The sequence below is a fragment of the Prinia subflava genome, chromosome 4 (genome assembly GCF_021018805.1).
Source record: "Prinia subflava isolate CZ2003 ecotype Zambia chromosome 4, Cam_Psub_1.2, whole genome shotgun sequence".
Classification (NCBI taxonomy): Eukaryota; Metazoa; Chordata; class Aves; order Passeriformes; family Cisticolidae; genus Prinia; species Prinia subflava.
The window spans coordinates 71,664,839-71,686,382 of NC_086250.1; the positions used below are offsets into that span (position 1 = coordinate 71,664,839).

The 21,544-nt window shown below is 47.3% G+C and overlaps 1 protein-coding gene across 1 annotated transcript in view; it reads right to left on the reverse strand.

Moving 5' to 3' along the window:
• Positions 1–21,544, reverse strand: part of PLXNA4 (plexin A4) — a 445,535-nt gene that overhangs the window by 381,510 nt on the left and 42,481 nt on the right. The window contains exon 3 of the mRNA XM_063397126.1: positions 18,860–19,042. Coding sequence (XP_063253196.1) covers positions 18,860–19,042 — 183 coding nt within the window. The remainder of the gene's footprint in view (positions 1–18,859; positions 19,043–21,544) is intronic.

The window sequence follows — 21,544 nt, forward strand, 5'->3', positions numbered from 1 at the left end:
AAAAAAAAAGGGGGGAAAAAATCCCTCATCATTTAAATGGCAACACGAAATGTTCCCTGAACTGCAGGGTGACTGGCACCGTCTGTTGTAATGATATCAATTAACATATCTATCTATATTTAAAGTTTCCAGGGCAAGAAGAAAGAGCAGCTTGGGTGATATTCAGGGTAGGGAAAGAAAGGTGAGGATAATGGATAGCTGGGAGTGAATAGGGCTGCAGTGAATGGGGTAATTCAGATGAATGCTCTGACAATGGCTGGATAATCCCCCAGAAGAGCACGTCCCCAGATATAGGACAGAGCTCGCAGGCTTGTGACATTCATTAAAATAAAATAAGGGTGAAACCTGCAAACCAACAGTCAGAAATGATCCGAGTCAGGCCACTGGACTCCGGGTGTCTGTCCTGAGACTCTGCCGTGCCTGAGTTAATGGGAACATCCCAGAGGAATGGCTTGGCTGCAGTGGCTCTGCTTTGGGGATTTTTTGAGGTCACTTCCATACCTGTATCCCCTGATTTAACTAATCAGGATCAAAGAAGAGTGAATCAATTGTGGGAATGCTCTGGCATCTTGGATTTGCGTTCTCAATTATGACTGAGCTCTTCCAGCTCCAGTCAAGAGCCACCTGCCCATCCCTGGAGGTGTCCAAGGCTGGAGGAGGCTTGGAGCACCTGGGACAGAGGGAGATTTCCCTGCCCCTGGTGGGGATTGGAACTGGATGATTTTAACATTCCTCCCAACCCAAACCACCCCATGACTCCATGGCAAGGAGGCAACACGGCCCCAGGTCTGTGTGTCTGCATCTATCACAGCCATCCAGATCATCTCTTATCTTCTACCACAGAGATTTATCAATATCAATTACCTAACAAGCTCTCATGAGCACTCTGCCCAGGGTTATAGCTCCAGCTACCTGGGCTAACACTGTTCTGAATCCCTGGAAAAAATGGGCAGCAGCTCTGCCAAAAAAAAAAAAAAAAAACCCAAAAATTTTTAAAAATCCAATTTTTAAAGTTAAGTCCTTAGGGACTTCTCGACTTCTAAAGATTTTGAGTCATAAAGAAGAAAAATCTGTTCCCACTCTGCAGATCAGGCATTTCTGCATGTTGAGTGTAGAGCAGACATTTCTGTCTCGTTGCAGGTTTAGGATAAAGCAGTGTCACAGACCTTGCTCCTAATTACAGACAGGCTGGACACGGTGGCAGAGGCTGGAGCTGCCAAGATCCCAGGATATGTCTCATAACAAGCTCATTAACTCCAGCATCAGCCCCCCTGCTCCTCAAAAACCGACCCAGGATTTGTGCTGGAGCAGCAAATCTGGAAACCTGTGGAGGGGAAGTCAATACACCTCATAACAGATGAGTGAAGGGCCATCCTTTGCAATTAATAGTGAGTTAAATAAATAAATGAGAGGTGTTTATCTCCTCTGACTGCGTGTCTACCATGCCTTATTTGCCTTTTGACAAAAATTTGGCACGCCAAGCACCATCAGCACATTCTGAAGATGTGGGGACCAAGGGTAAAACACAATTCAGGGTGGAAACAGGGTCAGGGAAAAACCCCCTCTTCCCTGAGTGCAGCAGAATAACTTGTTAAGGACAACTTCTGTGATTAAGGGAATAATTCTGCTGTCAGCCCAGGGACCTTGAGGTTTATTCCTCTTGTGTAGCTTGGTGCAAGTCCAGAGTTTCTGCTGTGATGTCCCCCATGGGATCACCCTTGCACCATGGCAGGAAGGGAATTTTGTGACTCTCCCCTTAGGGATTGGAGTTATTTATATAGAAAATAAGCAGATATCTCCAAGGGGTGGCATAAATGATGCTTTGAACTCCACTGACTGTACACACAAGGACATCCTGGCTAGGAGGGGATGTGAACCACTCTCAAAATTAAATATCTGCCTCTTTTCCAGGTAAATCCCCTTTAGCTCAGAGCCTGAATGGTTTTGCTCTCTCTGCAGCTCCGAGACAGTCCCACTTCCACACCTGTCAGCAGAGGATAAATACACTTATTGATTTGATCTGCTGGGCAGCCAAATCCTACAGCTGGAGAATCCAAGTGGCACCTTTGGCAGCATCCACAGCACCCAACAGAGACAATCACGGTTTGGTTGGAGCACCAAACTTCACTTTTCTTCAAAAAAACAGTAGAGGTTTTTTAAGGGAACTGGTATTTTTCAAAAGAGGACTAGGAAAGACACCTTGATTTCTAGGAATCCACACATTCTGAAATGTCAGCATTTCTGATGCAGCAAGAGCTCAGTGCCCAAGGTCACATCTGAGTTTTCCTGACCATGGCTTTGAGTTTGTGCAAGAGTGGAAGCACCTTGAAGGATCACTGGTGACCAGAGCTGGGAACTGCTCTTCACAGACAAAAATAATCCCTTAAAAAGAGCATTACTGTCTTACACCAAAAAACCTCAAAGTTAGGTGGGATTTTCCCCCCTTTCTTCTTTATACCAACTTCTCTGTTGTATGCAAATGCTAAATCATGGCATAATTTAGAGACAAGGGGTTTTTTTTATCAGTTTAAAGAGAACCAGTTCATCTTTTGTGAAGGAAAACCCGAATGATAAAATGCTTCAGCTTTGTTAAATTTCAAAACTAAACTCACTTCATAAGAAGCTGCTCAAAGATGGCACAGCGCTGGGAGATGTTTAAATGCAGACAGAAGGTTTTTAACTGTTCCAGGGAAACCTTCCTGTTGAGCAGAACGAGGGCCACGGGGTTAAAACACAGCCATCACAACCTTTATTGCTTCATTTTTGTGAAGCCATTAACCACAGGAGGACCCCAGATGTGCCACAGCTCGGGCAGCTGGAGTGAAATCCGATCCCCACATCAGACCCTAATTTATGGCCAACCTGTTGGGAGGGGGCAAGGAAAGCAGGGATGCACAGGGAGCTGGGGAAAGCCACGTGTTGACAGAGCTCAGCCCAAGCCCTTGCACAAACACACACGGGAGGAGCCCCCACTCCCATCAGGGAATTCTTGCACGTGGAAATTTTTGCAGCTGAACCCCGGCATCACCCAGCTTTGAACTCCGGGTTCGGCTGCCTGGGAAGCATCAAGATGAAATCAAAGGGTGGCTCAGGCCAGGCTCATTGCAAGTGACAGCCCATCCATTCCCTGAAGAGCTCAGGGAGGAGCAGGGCAGGGATGGGGAGAGGGGAGTGACCTGCCCGAGGTCGTGCTGCAATCAGCAACAGGAACAGATCAAGGCTTCCTGCCCTGCCATGATGTCACACTGAGATTTTCCTGACCACCCCTCATGCTCTCCACATCACCCCCAACCCAAGCTGGCCTTTCCCATCCACTCCTTCTAAGGAACTTGTTCCTCTCCACCTTTACCCCTTTAGGCTCTGCCTGCTCCAGTTACTTGTGCCCTTTTTCCTCCAAGTTCCTGGGTGCCAGGGCCCCCCTGGAACTGGAATCACGCACCTGAAAATATCTTGATTTCATCTTTGCATGCCCAAATACTTCCTCGCTTCTTTAATCCACCCCCATCCTGCCAACTCCAGTCTCCAAACCACGTGGAAACACATTGGGCATTCCAAAATATCCCCGTGGTGCTGGTGCAGCAAAATCCACCTGTGACTGTCAGATGTGTGACCCTGAGGGGATCCCAGCCTCCCCAGCCACTCCTAAACCCCCTGAACTCACTGGCAGTGCCCCTGGTCACTGCAGATGCCATCAATTCTGCAGGCTTTCTTCCTCTTTTAAGCAAGACTAAAGGGTTTTTTTCCCCTCAACTTTTAGCAGTTTAGGGGGAGTTTGTAACAGCATTAAAAGGAATTCAAGGATTATGGGGTGCTGCTGTGCCAGGTCTGTTCCAGCCCCTTTTTCCCCCTGAACCACCTGAGCTGAAGTTGCAGCCCAGTGTCCCCACTCTCAAGCCACCTCCTTTATATTCTTTGCCAGCTCCAGGTGCCTGGCCCAGGTAGGAACCCCTGACCCTCACAGAAGAGGTTGGAGATTCCACCAATTCCAGTAGAACAAAGAAAATACAAAGGACCAAAAAGAAATGGCCCCATCTGAACACGTTAATCAAACTTCCAGCAGGGAAATTCTGCATAAAATAACCCTGCACTGAGCTTTTCTATTATCATAATGTTGGAGCACCCTCACGACCACAAACTGCTGATGAGACCTTTATCAAAGCACAGAAACACCATTACTGTCACTTACAGCCAGGGAACAGAGAAATAAGGGATGTTCACATCTGAACAGGTTGTCCTCAGCTCCCCTTAGCTCTAATGGAGAGAAAAAAGAACCTTTTTGGACATAATTCACCTGCTCTGGTTTAGGGCAGTTTCATTCTCTGGCAGAATGAGATGAGTTTTGTGCTAAAGGTTGGGTTCCTCTCCCTGGAGCAGGAAGGAAGTTGGCAGAACTTCCTGGAATGGAGATTTCCCCATTTAATGAGGTGAAACCCCACTCTCCAAAAGCTAGGTCCATAAAAAGTCAGTAGCAAAGCAGGAACTGAGTTCAGGATCCCTGGATTTTAGTCTGATCAAAGTGTAAATGGACATCCAAAGGTGAACAGAGCCAAAGGGTGGCCACAGGAGTAACAAAATTGTGAGGGCTTGAAGGAAGCTGCTTAGGAACAGAGGGGATGGAGGAGGGAAAACTGGGACATCCTAAAAAGCAAATTAAAAGGACATCCAGGAAAGGTGATTAGTGGAAGAATGGGGATGGATGATGGGGCAGCAGAGATGGGGGTCACACTGCTCACAGTGTGAAAACTGTAAAACAGTGTAAAAAACTGTGTAAAACACTGCAGATGTGAGGATGACCCAGGAGCACACACTGACTGTCCCAGTGAATATACATGGAAAAAACCCTGCTAAGACAGCCCCAGTCCGGATATTGGAAAGGAGGAACTCAGTCCTGCCCCAAACATCATCTTCCCACCCTTCTCTTTGTTGTAAAAACTGCAGGATAAATAGGGAGAGCAGACAGACAAGTCTGAGATCGTGCAGAGATCACACGAGGAACAGAACCGGGAGCAGATCCCACCACAGCCTGAAATCCTGAGAGTGAACTTTCTGTGAGTTTGACTCCAATTCCAAATTTTGCAGCTTATTGTACTGACAATTAGTCTAAACTTAGGCTTCAGGCTCTGCTAGTGTCTGTGTGAAAGGCAGGCGAGCAACTTTCTCATTCTGGCCTGAGAAAATCTGAAAGAAGAATCCAAACAAACCTTGAGAAGTGAGAAACCATCTGCAAGTAGTGTTTTCCCAACATGTTTACTAACAAAGTTGTTGACAAAGAGTGTAAACTCTAACAACCAGTCAGGTTCTTTGTACCGAACCACTCTATAAAAGTAAAATTTAGAAGAATGAAGTTTGTTCTCATTTTCACCATCATATCAAGAGACATGTTGTCATTTCTGTGCCGTCCAAAAATCATAACAGCTTATTTTTGTTAAAAAAAAAATAAAAATAGAGAAGCAGATTTGGGAACTGGGTGACAAGGCTGACCTGGAGGGAGGAACTGCAAGGTGGCCACCAGCACCTTTCCATTCAGGAGAGTGAAAACAACAAAAAACAAGAGCTCAGCCCTGGGAGCAATTGAAGAGCAGTTAATGAAATCACCTGCCACAGAGAATTGACAAAACATAGAAAATAAGTCACTCCAGAGTCTGCCAGAGCATCCCTGGCATGGACAAGGGGATATATTTAGTGGCAGTGATCTCATCTTTCCTAGCAGTGAGGAGAAGGGCAGCACTTCCATGGCAATGTCAGGGAGAGCTTGGAGAGGGAAGAGCCTGAGATTTCCTTAACAGGGAAGGAAGCAGCAGAGGCTGCACCACAGGGCAGGAGGCAGGCAGGAGCTGCAAAATGAGCGAGGTGAAAGCCCCAGGAGGAAAAAAAAAACCCCACAGAATATCAATATTGATTAATAAAAAAATGGTAGAATCATTGTGATGACTTTGGTGGTATTCAGCTCCTGTGGCCACGTCCCAGCCTGGGACTGCTCAGAGCTTTTCTGGAGGGGCTGAGCTCAGATTCCCCTTGCCAGATACCCTGGTTCAAGCTAAAGATTAATCCTTTTTTAACAGAAGGGCATAAAACACCTCGGTGAACAGCCCTGCACCTGCACTTACACCCACTGTGCTGACAATTTGTTAAAGCAGAGCATTGGAATATTAATTACAACAGATCTTCCAATTTCCTGCCCTCCACCTCTGCTTCACGGCACTGCCAGTCCCCTAAGAAGAACCAAATTCCTCTAAAAACGGAGAGGTTGGCTTAAAAATCATGAATTAACAATCAATGCTCAGCTTTAACTTGCTATTACAGTTCCTATCAGTGTCAGGATGCTTTTGGAACTGTATTTATGTTATATTTACCTGTATCCCCTCAGCCCCCTCCCCTCAAAACAAGAATATCCCAGTCATGTGCCCCAAAGCCACAGCCACATTTTACATCTCTAAATGAACAGATGTAATACACCAGGGCAGTCCTGCAGTGCTCACCACCTTAAAATATATTCTTTTCCTGCTATATTATGATAATTTATTTCACTACTGGGGCTCCCAGGTGAGTTCAATCCTCCAGCTTCCAAGCAGACAAAAATGCTAACCTGGCAGAAGAAGTTTAACAAAGAGACTAAAGGCAGCAGCCTCATAAGATCTCCCACCTCTCCACATACTGCAAACTAAGACAGACGTGCAAGGAAAACAGACATACAAATTTGGAAATATTTTCTATTTTTTTTTCCTTTCTCTCTCTCTTTCCATTAATAGAAAAATTAGCTACAAATTCAGAATTTAGGTGGGATTTGGGGATTTCATTTACATCATCACATGGGGAGAAGGGGCTTGAAAGCATCAAAAGATTTTGACTTTTCCATCTCGCGGTGGAAATATCTGTGAGAAGAGAACCAATTAAACAAAAATAAAAAAAGAAAGGAGGGAAAGGGAGGGGAGGAGGTCAAATAACCATAAGTGGTTGTTTCATAGACCATACACAGCTTTCACTGCTTGTTTGTTGTACTGAAAAAGAGAGGAGGGAGAAGCAATCAGTTCTGATTTGGCACGGGGCTGCGTTTGGGTTGGGTTTATTTATTTCTCATAAAATTTTGCTCCGTTCTGTAAGAAAACAACAAAACGAGTTATTCTCATTGTCAGAGACACTCCAACCTACCAGGATGCCAGGGTCCCATCACTTCCAAGGGCACAGGGGCTCTCTGGAGGGCAGGAGAAGCGTCCTCATCACTCAAACCCTCTCTCTCTACCCTCAACATCTTCCCTTGGACACCAAGGAGATCAATCAACAGCACACAGAACCAGAGAGAAACCCACAGAAACTCTTGAGCAGTGGGGGGAAAAGATCAAAGAGCCCGTGGTGTGTGAAACCACATCCACCCCAGCAGAAATCACAAGCCATAAACCCCCCCGATAACCCAGCCCTGATCAAACCACACGACAAACACAGGGAGATCTGCACAGCATTGGTCGTGGTGTTTAATTAGATTTCATCAGGAGGGGTCCTGAAAAATTCATGTGATGAGGTAGATCTCTGCCAGTCTCGGTGATGGCCTTTTTCCTCTGACATCACTGGAATTTATTGCCAGCTTCAGTTAAAAAAAAAATAATAAAATTACAAGAAGTCAACAGGAAGGCTCCAGGGGCTCGGCAGGGTGGGATGCCAGCACAGCTGGCAGGAGAGGCAGAGGTTTGCACTGCCAGGATGCCACAGATCGAGTGTGCTGGGGTTCTCTGCCAATGCACCACGTCAGCTGGGAAAACAACCCTCAGCAAAGCTCCCCAAACCCACCAAAATCCCCAGGAGCTGCTGTTTTGTTGTCCCAAGTGGCCCAGCCCTGTGAATCACCAGCAGAGCATGTTCAGCATGGCAGAGTGTAACCAGAGCTGAAACCCACAGAGGACTTGCTCCCAACTCTCCTCCCCAGAGTTTGCTTCTCTTGGCACCCCCTGGGGTCCCAAACCAGCTCTTTTTAGAGCCTTGGAGTGTTCCACTGGATTCCAACACACTCCTCCGGGTTTGCTGCTCCAAGGGGGATCCCAGCTCGGTGCCTACGGGATGAACAACTCTCCACAAACACAGTCCTGCCATCTCTAGTCAAGCATGGACACCAACCTAGCTGGAAAACCTATTTTTTGGGAAGGTTTTGAATTCAAATATCACTCCAACTCTTTATAAATCAATGCTTCTTTTAGTTTAGAGGATGAAAGACCATTCTTGGTGCCACAGTGACATTGGCCAGGATGAAGAAATCCAAGCAATGAGAGTCAAATCATGAAGAACAGTAATTGACATCAACCTAGATTTGACACCACCAGGTTACAGTCAGTCTATAGGTTTAGCTGCTGCTGTCACAGCCAGGAAAATTCTTTTGGGTAGCAAAAAAGGCATCCCAGGGGAATTTGGCAAATCTCATCTGTGATTAACTGCCCTGGTGTAGCCTTCAGTCCATATTTCTACACCCCTCAACCAGCAATCAAAGCTTCTCTAATTCCAAAGAGAGCCAGGAACCTGCAGCTCTTCCATGTGGTTTCATTTAGAAGTGGAGAGAGGCCACTGGCAGGGTTTGGGAGGTTAAAGGGAGAAAAAGAAAAAAAAAAAACCAAAGCTAAACAAAAAGACAAGTGTCAGGACAAGCAGGATCCCCAAGTCCCACACAGCAACACAACTCTTCCCTCCTGCAGACACCAGATGGGCTGGGGCCCACAAAAACCAGCACAGCTCCTCAGACACGGGTCCAAGAACCAGCAATCCACCCCAGCCTGAGCCCTGCAGCCCGGCTGCCACCACGGGACGGGACACGACAGAGCCAAAAGTCACAGAACCAAAGTGAAAAGAGCACGAGGGGAAGGGCTCAGGCTGGAAAAGGAGCAAGGGGGATTTTATTCCTGCTTTTATTTCTCAAAACCAGCAGCACTCACAACTCCTGGACACGCTGGTGGCATTGAAGTCCCCTCACAGGGGTTCACAGCCTCTGCTGCCACACATCAGGACATGGGGTGTGTGCAGGGGAGAGGGATCTTCAAACCACCCCCAGCCCAACGTTGTCCATCCTAACAAAGAGAGGCACATTCCTTTTTGCCTTCTAATTAAAAGCTGCCTCGTAAATCAAACCTCTGGTTCCTACACTTCGTTGTCATTTGAGGGAAAAGCTCTTTTTCCAAGGCTCCCTCCTGCAAGCTGTGGTCCCTTCTCCAGCTCCAGCAGCACAACTAATTACACCACTTTTGTTTGCTATGAACTCTCCCTGCCTTTGCCAGGCCAGCAGCTGGACTCTGATCACCGCCACAAAAGCCTAATTATGGGTCACAAACCAAACAAAGCCTCCCCCAGCTTAAACATCAGCGGTAAGGAGGAGAAAATTACTGTTAAATAAGCATTCCTCTGTATTTCCTCAGGGGTGTCCCACCGCTGGTTTGAAATTAGAGGGTTCCTAGAGATGAGCTGGGGGAGCTGCTTGAAGCAAATTGTTTTCATAGGGCAGTAGAGAACAAAACCTGCAAGGCACGTGTTTACTTAAGAGGGTTTGGTTTTTTTTTGCATTCGTACACATATTTGCACAAAATATGTTTTAGAATTATGCATCTGTGGCTGTTCTGCTTTCAGTCCCTCAGCCCCACTCTGCTGTCCCTGCACAGCAGGGATGTCCAGCGCCTGGGAGAGGAGCTGAAGGTGTCAGCCCAGAGGAGACTCCACAAAAGCAGAGTCAACGTAAAGAGTGAAGAGTGGGGACACCAAAATTCCGTGCAAAACATTCCCATGGGCACCGTGGGATCCTGGAAAGAGCTTCAGAGAATCACAGAATATCCTGAGCTGGAATGGACCCACAAGGATGATCCAGTCCAGCTCCTGGCCCTGCTCAAGACATCCTAAAATCCCCCCTGTGCATCCCTGAGAGCATGGTCCAAACGCTCCTGGAGCTCTGGCAGCCTCGGGGCTGGGATCAATCCCTCGGGAGCCCCTCTGGGGGAAGAACCTTTCCCTGATCCCCAAGCTGAACCTTCCCTGACACAGCTCCAGATGCTCCTTTGGGTGCTGTCCCTGGGCACAGAGAGAAGGAGGAAGCTGCAGAGTGGGATGAGCTCTCCCTCAGACTCCTCCTCTCCAGGCTGAACAAACCAAACCACCTCAGACACTTTTCCCCATCTTCACTGACCTCCTTTGGACACTTTCTAACACCTTTATAGTTACCTTTCTTTCACTGTTTTGGATGTTTCACATCCAAAACTGCAAGGCAGGGCAAGGCAGGACAACCCCTTCCATCAAACACCCAGCAGAGCTGTGCCTGATGCCCTCCAGGACAGGGCTGGTCCATATTCCCCTTGCCATTGAGCAGGAAACTGAACCTGGATCTCACTGCCAGGGTGTCCTGGGGTGACTTTTAAATCTTGGATCCCAATTGTCTGCTCTGTTTACGCTGTATGTTGAGTTCTTCACCTTTCAGACTGATTCTGAGAACGAAGGGAGGAGGAGAAGCAGCGCTGAGTTTGTTTTCAGGAACTGCTCTCACTTCTCCACATTCTTCTCCTGGGCTGTGCTGTCTGCAGCACGGACAGACAGCAGGACAGAGACCTCCTCTGACTTTAGTGAGTTTTTACCTAGCTGAAGCAGAGAAGTTCCCTAGACTGTTTGGTTTTTTTCCCTTAGGACTGTTTAAATCTACTCTAGACTAAAATCCCAGAATAGCACCAGGAGCTCACACCTGCAGCCCACCGGGGCCCAAAACAGCATTTTCCAACACCAAAGAGACTACAACTGATAAGAGACTACAACTGATAAGAGACTAAACAAGCCAAGCTACACCCACATCAAAGACCTTCTCAATTTTGCCATCTCTCCTCAGAGCAGCCAGAGGTTTTATTATTTCATATTATTCTTTTTTTTTGTGCTTGTAGACACTTTATTTAATAAATAATAATCAGTTTTAGTTTAATATCTAAAATAATTAATTTTTTAGTTAAACAGATAGTTTTTTCCACTTTTCTCCAAACGAATTCTTTCCCAGACCAGTTAAGAGAGGAGCCATTCAAGTTCACTTTCCAGAAAGACCCCGTTTGGAGGTTTTCCCCCAAATTTGCCCCAGACCAGCACTCAGGGTTCACACCCCCAGCAGTGCCCAGTTCCTCTGCCCATCCCTCCCTAAGGACAGGAGCTGTCAGGCTGAGGTTCTGCAGTGCCCCTGTCAGCAGCTGAGGCAGGGACCTGGCCAAAGGGAGAGGGGCTGAGGAGCTGATTTTGGGCACAGACAGGGCAGCAGGACAGGAGGAAAGGGTGGGGGAAAAGAAGAAAAGTGAAAAGAAGAGATGGATGCACAGCGCCTTATCAGGGACTTGCTGTTCTTTCAACTGGCTCCCTGATAACATATGGAGCTTAATCAAATATGCAAATGATGGCCTATCTAGAGACAAGGGAAAAACAGAGAAATAAACCCAGAGACCACGCATGAAAACAAGCCGATAAAATGAGGGAATGGGGAGAAGGTTTCCTCTTTTTTTGATAAAATTATTTCAAAAGATTAAATTAAAGCGAAGCTAATTAAGAGAACCTCACTTAAGCCGACTTCCCTTAAGAAGGGTCAGCAGGCAAGAGGCATTCAAATCAAAGGCAGATGCAAGAGGCACTTCAAGGGCTCCCTGAAAAGTCATTATTCCAGCCAAAAAGGAAAGGGATAGAGAGGAGGAAGGCATCACAAGAGCCTTTTTGGCTGAGCATCCATCTGGGCATCCCAACGGAGTGTGCAGAGAGCTAACCAGCCTCTCTCTGTCACCCTGGAGAGAAGGAGCAGGTGAAGACCAAAGCTGATCACCTGATGTTCCAGCCACAGCATTTCTCCAAGAACAAAGGGACAAAGAGAAGCCAATGGACCAGAGGGACACGGGAATGAATTTGCTTTTCCTTGTACCCGGTCTCCATCAGCAGCACAGCCCTGCCAGGCTCAGCAGCCTGAACACCCCACAGAGCTGCTGACACCACGCAGAAAATCACCTGCCACCACCACCACAGGGCAGGGGACAACCAGCAGCACAGCCAGCTGTCCCCTGGGGGCTGCAGGACCCGTGCAAGGAACAGGCAGCAGGACATTGTCACCTGTCTCCTCGATCTGTCACCAAAATCCCCCTGCCTGCACAACGCACATCCTCAGCCCTCTGTGGGGAAAAATCCAGCTCTGCCAAGCTGTCCAGTGCAGGCTGCATTTAAAGGAAGGGTTTGAAGAGATGAAGGTACAACCTGCTGCCTTTCCCTGCTCACTAGAGCCTGCTCTTTTCTCCTGGAGCTGGGAGTAAAAACACAGTGCAGCACTGCTGGTGCAGAGTTTGGAGGGATTAGACAGCTACTTGCAAATCTCACTGCATGATCACAAGATTCCGTCTCTGACAAGAGACTCTGAGTCACAGCTAAACCAGAATACCCAAAATAAAAAAGAGCAGCACTCAACACGTGTAGGAAAAGCACCCAGCGAGAGCACAGCTCAGCCAAACCCCGCACACCAGCACAGAGATTGCTGAGCAGTCAGAAAGCAGAGAGGGGTGCTTGAAAGAGAGACAGGGAAAATTAATTGCTCTCTGCCAAAAAGCAGGCTCCAGTTCTTCCCAGGAACAGCAGCCTTCATGTCATGGGGGAAGAAAGAAAAAGGGAGTTTTCCTACCGCAGTTAGACACTGCAACAAGCTGCAGTGGGAGACGTGGACAAGTTGTAGCTGGAAGTCCCAAAGCAATGGAAATGAGGGAAATGAGGGATGTGAGAGGCAAAGCAGCCACCTGCAGCCCTGGGAGCCTTAGTGGGTATTTCAAACAAGTGCTGGCTGCACCAGTTCAGCAGCAGAGCCTGGCCAGAGCCCCTCTGATGTGGGTTTAGGGCAGAGGAGGGATCACAGGGCAACCCAGGCTGGAGGGGACCTCACAGGGGCTCTAACCCAACCTCCTGTTCAAAGCAGGCTCTGCCGTGAGATCAGTCAGGTTGTTCTGTCCCTTCTGGCCTTGAAAGTCTCCAAGAATGGGAACTGCTTCTTCATGGTCCTCATGGACAAAAAGCTTTTCCCTTATAGTCAGGTGGAATTTTTCATGTTCCACACCCTCTCCTCACTCACCAACATGAAGAACCTGTCTCCAGCTCCTCAATTACCTCCCTGATGGCATGGGAATGCTGTTACCTGGTCCCCCCACATTTTCTCATCTCCAGCCTGAATAAACTCATTTCTCTCATCCCCTCCTCTCAGGGCAGGTTCTCCAGCTCCTGGCCAAACTCTTGACCCTTTCCTGAGCTTGTTCTGGTTGCCAACAAAGTTTTTGTTCTGCATAGCCTAAAAATAGGTGCAGTACCTGGACATGGCGTGACAGTTGAGGTGAGGTGATCACCCTCTCTCCATTTAATAGCAGCACCCCTATTTGTATATCCTGCCTCTGTGATGTCACCCATAGGAACAGAATCCACTCATTTTTAGGTGATGTTTTAGGAGTTTATGATTATTACATCACCCAGGAGAAGCTGTGCCACAGCCCAATGTCCACGTTAATTCCCACCACCCCTTCCACCCAACACAAATGCCAAGTTCACCACAGCTACAAACACCTCATCTTTGAGTGCTTAGCCAGAAAAATTAACTGATTCCGGCCATCTAAGCTGGCAACAACCTCTCAAAGAGGGGCTGCACATCAAGGTAGGACACAGACAACTGCAAACATCAAATTCTGACAGGAACCAGCATCGCTCCCTCACATGCTAGTGAAGCACCCAGCCTCCTGCTGGCTCAGGCAGCTGTGAGGAGAGGCCAGGGTGAACCAGCCCCTCTTGCAGGAACCAACTTCCCAGCAGGAGCCAGAGCCTCTCCAGCGTGTTTTCAGAGCAGTCAAGTCCACCTGCCAAACAGTTGGGGGAGAAAAAATAAAATTCAAAAGAACCCCGTGTCTTTGAAGGCAGCAGAGGGAAGGAGAAGGGAGCTGAGTTTCCCTGCTGGCTTTCACACAGAGCTGTCAGCTGCAGAATTCCCTCCAGGGAGTATCAAAACTGAGCAGGGGTCCTTGTTTTGTGTGCATTCAGGAACTCCCTGGCCTGGAGAAGCAGTGGGGATCTCTGGCTGTGCCTGCAGTTACCACCATTGACATTCCCAGTGCTGCCACCTCAGCTCTGTGGATGGGAGGTAAATTCCAACCCCTGGCTGGAACTGGGACACCAATTCCAGGGGCAGGGACACCTCCCACTCCACCAGGTTGCCCCAAGCCCTGTCCAACCTGGCCTTGGACTCTTCCATTCAAACTTGGCACTTCCCCAGCACCCCTGTGAGAGGGGCCAAAATCAGAGCTGCAAATCCCAGATTTTAAGTCCTCCCTGTGCTGCTTTGGCTCTGCATCCAAGGAAAGCAGGGTCCAGAGGGTTCAGGGCTATCCAGAGGATGGATAACCCACGGAACTGGGCAGCACTGAGGATGTTCTCCTAAACAAAGCTGATACCTGGTGGGAAGTGCTGGCCAGATTCCAGAGCTGCCTGATCCAAATGAAAGCCCTCACCCCACATGACATTCCACATCTGAAAAACCTTCAAAGACCACAAACTGACTGCATTTGATGAAAAATGAAATACAGCCCACAGAGTGAAAGTGTTGGTTTTTAAGCTAAAGTTCTCTCTCTGCAAGGAATTCAGCACAGAAAAGGCTTTGAGTGAAATATTTGGATGGAATAAAAAGAAACCAAACAATTTCTTACAGGGAAGTTTCAAATAAATGAAAACTTCTGCTGCTCCATTATCAAATAAACATTTCAAAATAGACCAGAACTTTGTCTTGTGAGAAATGCAACTCCCAGGGCTGCTCCCAGGCTGACATTTGTAAGCTCAACTCTCCCTTTACACCTGCACCTACACACAGAATAATTGCAGGTGAGTTGTATTTCTTTGACTGGAAATGATCTGCACAGGAGCAATGACCCATAAATTAAATGCCTGGGGAAGGAACACAAGGAATATGGAATGCTGCTACACTCCCTTAGTGATGTCAGGTATTAGTGGCACCAGGAAAAAAAATCCAAACCAAGCACATGGGTACATCCCTGCTTTTCTCCTGCCACTGGAGTGAAGAGCCATACATGGAACAAGAGCATGAGCAAAGGAAAAATAAAAAGCCAGGGAATTTTGGCACTTGGCTGTTTTACAGCAAAGTGGTTTGCAGGGAGAACATCCCCAGGAATAGCTCCTGTGCTGTCTGCAGGGAGACAAAACAGACATTTTTAAGCTCAAGTGAGCTGGTTTTTTGGGTTTTTTTGCATCTGCTGAAAGAAATCACTAAAAACTCCCAGGGTTGCCATTTCAGCCACCGGTTTTGCCTGAAGCCTTCCCCACATTACAAAGGGGTTCACTGCCAAGGAAGCCCATCAGGATTCCCTGGATTACACTGAAACTGTGGGAACCCTCACCACCAAAGTGGTACAGACACACGGGAACACCACGGGACAGCCAGCACAGGAGGAAATCCCAGACACTGGGCTCTAATCAAAGCCCAGCAGGATTAAATATTTCTCATTAAACAATGCCACAAAGTGGCCAGCAGCTGGTTTTCCATCCCACCTGATCTGTTAAGCTGTTTGAGGTGATCACACCACCTCACAGCACTTGATGCATTCATTTTCTCCAGCACTCTTTGAGCAAGGAAAATATTCCCAGCCATTTGCAGGAGAGAAAATCAGACATGGAGACACAGCAGAAGTTCCTGGCAGAGCAAAGGACAGAACTTCTTCTCCCTGGGCCACCCTCCTCCATCCTCAAGAAGCCACAAAACCCCATTAAACCTCCAATCCAAGGACAGTGCTTCCTGTGTGTTAGATATGGACAGGGACAATTTTTCCTTCTCTGAAGCTCCTCATTTTTATCCTATTTATTTCTTCATTCTGCAGGGCCAGGCTGAGCCCTGGAGAAGCAGCAGAATTCAAGGGAGTATTTCTCCAGCACATTATTCCCTGGACTGCACATGGGGCTTTGTGAATGAGCAAGGGTTGCAAAATGTATTTTGCCTGGGGCAGTGAAATAGCTGGGGCCAAGCTTGTCATTCGGTTTCACTCACACTTTCCCTACCCTATCTCTATCTTGGTTTTTCCTTTTCTTTCTCTCTTTGTTGTCTTGGTTACATGGGTAGATTCCTGATACTCTGCTAGTATTCATTCTAATGATACGTTCCTGTAAAGCACAATATTTTCCTTCAGGTTTGTGTGCCACTGGATAAATTCCTTTGACACGTGTGACATTTGTATATCAACTAACAGATATTGCTTTATGACTGTGGGTATTTTGCAGAGCATTCATGGATGGCATAAATCAAAATCTGATACACAGTCTGCCACTTTCATACACAGAAAAAAAAAACCCACAAGGAGAGGAAAATACTGAAACTGCAGGGAAAAAAAAGCAGCAAAGTTTCTCCAAAACCATCTTGTAATGACTTGCAGAGAGTCTTCCAAGCACAGACTAAATCCTGCTATCTCGGGGATCATCTCAGAACTCCTCTTTCACGCCATCCAAAATATTCCACTGCAGCTTGACCGAGGAGCTGCACTGCACCAGGGGAAGCAGCAGAGTGTGACACGCCTGGAAGGACCCAACAGCACAAAAAAAAAATAAAATAAAATAAAATCCCAGCTCCTGGGATTTGTCCAGGAGTTCCATCTAATCCTACAAGGCATACTCCAATTTGCCACTCTTTTTGAACACAAAACAAGCTTCCTGCTAAAACCGTGGATTATGCTGGAGCTGCAACCCCAATGCAGCATTTTCCTTGGAGCACCTGATTGATGAGCCAAGGTGGAAAACAAAGCATCAAAAGGGCCATGGCAGGGGTCAAGGAGCACCAAGGGACACTCCTGAGTGTCAGAGCACCCAGAGGAGGTGACAGGTTGCTGTCCCAGGACCAGACACCCTCGGGAAGGGAACAATGTGAGGAGAAGAGTCAGGGATTGCAGAAGTCACAGCAAGGATTGGGCTGAACCTACAGGACCTAAAGTTTTCCAGGAGTCTGGATCAGCTGGTCCAAAACAATCACACGTGGTTAGGGGAGCCCCAATTTGTTTTGTGTTCTGCCTCACTGGGGAAAATTTATTCACCTGAACAAATCTGAGCCCAAGGCTCCAGCCCTGCTCCAACCCACCCAGTGTGGGAACTACCACAAGCAGAATATTCAGCACGTTAGGAAAAAAGCTTCATTTTATTCCCTTTCTCAAATTACACCAGCCACTTGGGCCCTCCTCTCCTCGTTCTTTACCCTATAAGGCTGTCCCTGCTCCCTATCACTCCATAAAGCACAGAAAGATTTCTCTCCTATTTTCCCCTGTTAAAAAGGAATCAGATCTTGGATTCTGCAATGTGACCTGCAAAGGTAAAGACAGAGCTGTGGCTGAGTTTTATTCTCCTGAAGCCAAAATAAAACCCAACAAAAAGCTTGTGAGAGCAGTCATTAAGTGTTTAGGACTTTCTGACATTTACCATTCAGATCTCAGCTACCCCATTTCCCTCCCTTCAAGAGACTGACTGGAGAACTGAACAGTTTATTATGATATCACACATGACAGGGAAGCAAAACCTAATTAGCCAGCGGAGATTATTTTTATTGTGACCATTTAAAAAACAATTTGGCTCCTTTTTCACATGCCTGAATAAAAATAATAATTAAAAAATCACCATATTTTCTTTTCAAAAGCACAAGCAGCCTTTCCTCTGCTTTGAACAAAGCCAGAGACATTTGCCAGTGGGCAGGATCCCATTCCTCCTTCAGCATGGGGGAAATGCCATCTGAATTTACAACCCAGATATGCTTTTCAAGTGAAGAAACAGGTAGAGGAATAAAACCAGAGATTCCAGACTGTCCCTAAGCAAACAACTCCCTTCACTCCCCACAAGCCACAGCAGGTCACCTTTTCACAGCACTTCATTTGCCCCAGCTTGGAAGTCTTCACTTGCAAAAGGGATTTAAAGAGGAAACAACATCCTAAAACATCACAAGGCTGTGCCCAACCTCCCTTCCCAGCTTCTCCCCCATCTCCATCCCACGGCAAAGCCACCAGCCCCTTGCACAGGGAATGTTTTACCACAGTCCCAGGCTGAACATTCAGACCAACACTGTCACACTGGCACAGAGGGGCTGAAACGGAGCCAGTGTCCATCGTCAGCTCATTTCCAACAACTCTCCCTTCCTTGGGAAAGCCACAGGTGGAGGATTCCACCTCTCCAGCCCCTCTGAGTGCTGCCCAAGGCAAACCCAGCCATGCACGGGCACATTTCCAGTAAGAATGCCCGGAGAGGAACACAAGAAACACTCTGGATTTTGCTGGTGTGGCACCAGCCACAAACATAAAGCTCATTATGGCCCAGGACACAGCTTTCCTTTGATGCAAACCCTCTTCCTTCAGCACAAAGCCCCAGCCTGACGTCAGCGGGGCGGCCGCGGATCCCGCGCTGGGCTCGTGGTGAAATCACAGCCCGGTCACGCTGCTCTGAAGAAACACCTCCAGAACATCAATCCCAACCTTCAGCCCCAGTCAGTTTTTCTCCAGCCTGCACAGACACCCTGTGATCAACAGCTCAATTAGAGATGGTCTGAACACAGAAAATTCTGTTGGATGCAAATTACATCACGTCCATCTGCGACTGGGGCTGTGGTTTGACTTCTGAGGCATTAATTTCCTGATGAATAACCATTTGCAAGAAGGATTTCATCCTTTCTCAGATCACCTCCACCCCTTGAGGGTGAAACACAGCGTTTTTTGCCAACCAAACCATTTTTTATGCTCAAAACAGGAGCACCTTAGAACACGGACTGTGCTTGCGCTCAATGCAACACTCAAATCACCATAAAAACATGAAAATCTGAATTAGAGGACCACGCAGGTCTTACCTTCTTGAGCTTCCCACTCTTGGTGCCCACAAAAGCCAGGGAGTGGTTCTTGTAGACGTAGGCAATCACCGAGGTCATCCTGTCCCCATCCTCGGTGAAAATGGGGAGCCCTCGCACCATGGACGATACTCCCAAGGGGGCATTCATATCCAGGCCACAGAAATTGTCATCAATTGTTAACAGCTGCAAAGGAGGAAAGGAGAAGGGGGTAAACAGCTGAAATCACCAATTTTTCAGCCATTTGGGAGGCATCCATCCGTTGCGCAACGTGCCTGTAATTTGTGCAGGCTGACAAAAATCAGGGAGGACTGGAGAAAGAGGTGGAAAAAAAAAAATAAAAAACCTCTCCAAAGTTGCACAATGAGTTACAGCCAGGAGGAGAACTGGAAATTTGCTTCTCTTGAATGACAGCCCAGCAGGATACATTACATTAAGCCTTTTTCCTACTGCTTTACCAGTCAGTTTTACCAGTCAAGACTCACCAATCAAGAGAAAGTCTGCTGAAAAGGTCTTTAACATTCCTAAGTTCTGTCAAAAAGAAAAGGAAAAAAAAGCAGCACACACCATTCCTCTAGATCCAGAGTAAGAACCACTGAGCTAAACCTGCACTGGCAAATAAAATAGAGGAGGTTGTGGTTGGTAGAGATATTAAGGCCCAATTCAAAGATATTAACACCCATTCCTCTTAAAGACTTCTCACCCATCGAGTTGTTTGTAAGGACATGAGCAACCATCTTCCCTTCCTTTAAGGTGCCTTCCAACCCAAGCCATTCCGTGATTTTCCATCTTACTGGGATGCTCTAATTCCCTGAAGTTCTTTGAAGAGGCAGGGAGCTTCCAGGGGGCCTTCCCAGTTTTTGTTGGAAGTATCCATGAATTCCCAACAACCAGAGAAAAAACCCTATTCACCAATACAGCTGCTTTCACCAGAGAGATCCTCCACTGGGATCCTTTCACTTAAATGTCATGACCAGTTATCCCTAAGGGTGTTTGTTTGGGCTTCAGGGAGTTCCAGAAACACAACACAGGCAGCTCTTCTACCTTCAGGCACCACCAGGGCAGGTGACGCTAATACAGGTCACAGATCTCCACAGAATAAATCAAATAAAACTCCAAATATCCCAGCACACAACTGCCAGAGCAGTCGGACTTTATTAACTTCTCTGGGGCCACTCACAGATTTCAAGTTAAGCCTCCTTAACTTAAAATATTTTGCTGGACTAAGGCCTGGAAAAGCAACAATTAACTGTACAGGAAGGCTGCCTAGTTTTGATATATCAGTACTAAAGGACCATGACAATTTTCTTTGATTCAACTCTCATCTTCCTGGAAACACAGCTAAAAAAAAGTGATGCTCCCTGCTTGAGTTCACCAGCAGTAAAAGCCTGATAGTTGATTCATTTTATCCTCACCCAGCAATTACGGGCAATAATTACAGATGGTTCTGCCGAATAGAAGAATAATGTGTCCTAAATGTGTTTATAAATACATAAAACCTGGGAGGAATTCAAAGAGCCATTAGGAGGGATCAGCTAGCCTGAGCTCTGGCCTGCAGGAGTCATTAGTGTTTGTGGACTGCCCTTTTTAGCAGAGCTAAAACAGCGGCTCAAAGAGCAATCAGGGAGCAGATCAGCAGCCTCCAGCAGCAGCAGGCAGGATGCTGCTAGTCCAAAACGCCAGCAAAAAGTCCAGGATGAATCTCCAACCCAGCTCTGGTACATGGAAATCCAAAATCAGCAGGGATTTGAGGTGTGTCAGAGAAGGAAGCACCCAACCAGACTGGAAATGCAGCTTCCAGCAGGGCCAGGTGACCACAAAACTGCTCCAGGTGATCCCCTCAGCCTAAACACAATGGCCTCAGCCTAAACACAATGGCCTCAGCCTAAACACAATGGCCTCAGCCTAAACACAATGGCCTCAGCCCTACTGTGCTGCCCCTTGATGTCCTTCCAACCTGAATTATCCCATGGATGTAAGATCCAAGGATCCAGGTCTTCAAGTCAGGCCCAATTTGACCAGAAGCTCTTAAGCTCTGAGATGATCACAATTTATATTTCAAGGGTATAATCAAACTGCCTAAGTGCTCACTCTAATTGCCTGACAAGCTGAAGAGAATCACTTCAGGCTGAAAGCAGGAAACTCCCAAACGACAGAAAGAGGGGAACAGGGAGGAAAGTTTTCAAGGAAAACAAGACAGCTTTCCTCACCACCAAAATGATGAAAAGCTTCCTGGTGCCAGCAGACGTCTTACCTAAGGTGCAGGGTACAAACTCCATCCCAAACCAGAGAAAAATTACTCTGACAAGTGGTGAAATGAGATGAATCCAGCAGAGCTGGCACAGTCAGAGGCGTCCTCCTTGGAGGAGCACAGCCAAAACCAACCACTCCAGATGAAGCACTCGAGTCCAGAAAGGACCCACACCACCCTCTGGTTGCCTTCCCACACCACCCAGACCCTCCCAGCCCAGGCAGGAGCCTGGGAGGGCACAGCCCCCAAAATCCCAGCATTAAGCACAAACACCCGTGGCTGATTTGCAGCCCATCTCCGACCTGTTGAGATTTCATTAATCTAATTGCCACTGGGTAGTTCCTCCTCCACCTGATTGGGCTCTAGCTGAATTCAGACCTCCCCTTAATGGGTCTGATAATTTCCCCCCACACACACACAAAATTAAACTTAAGCCT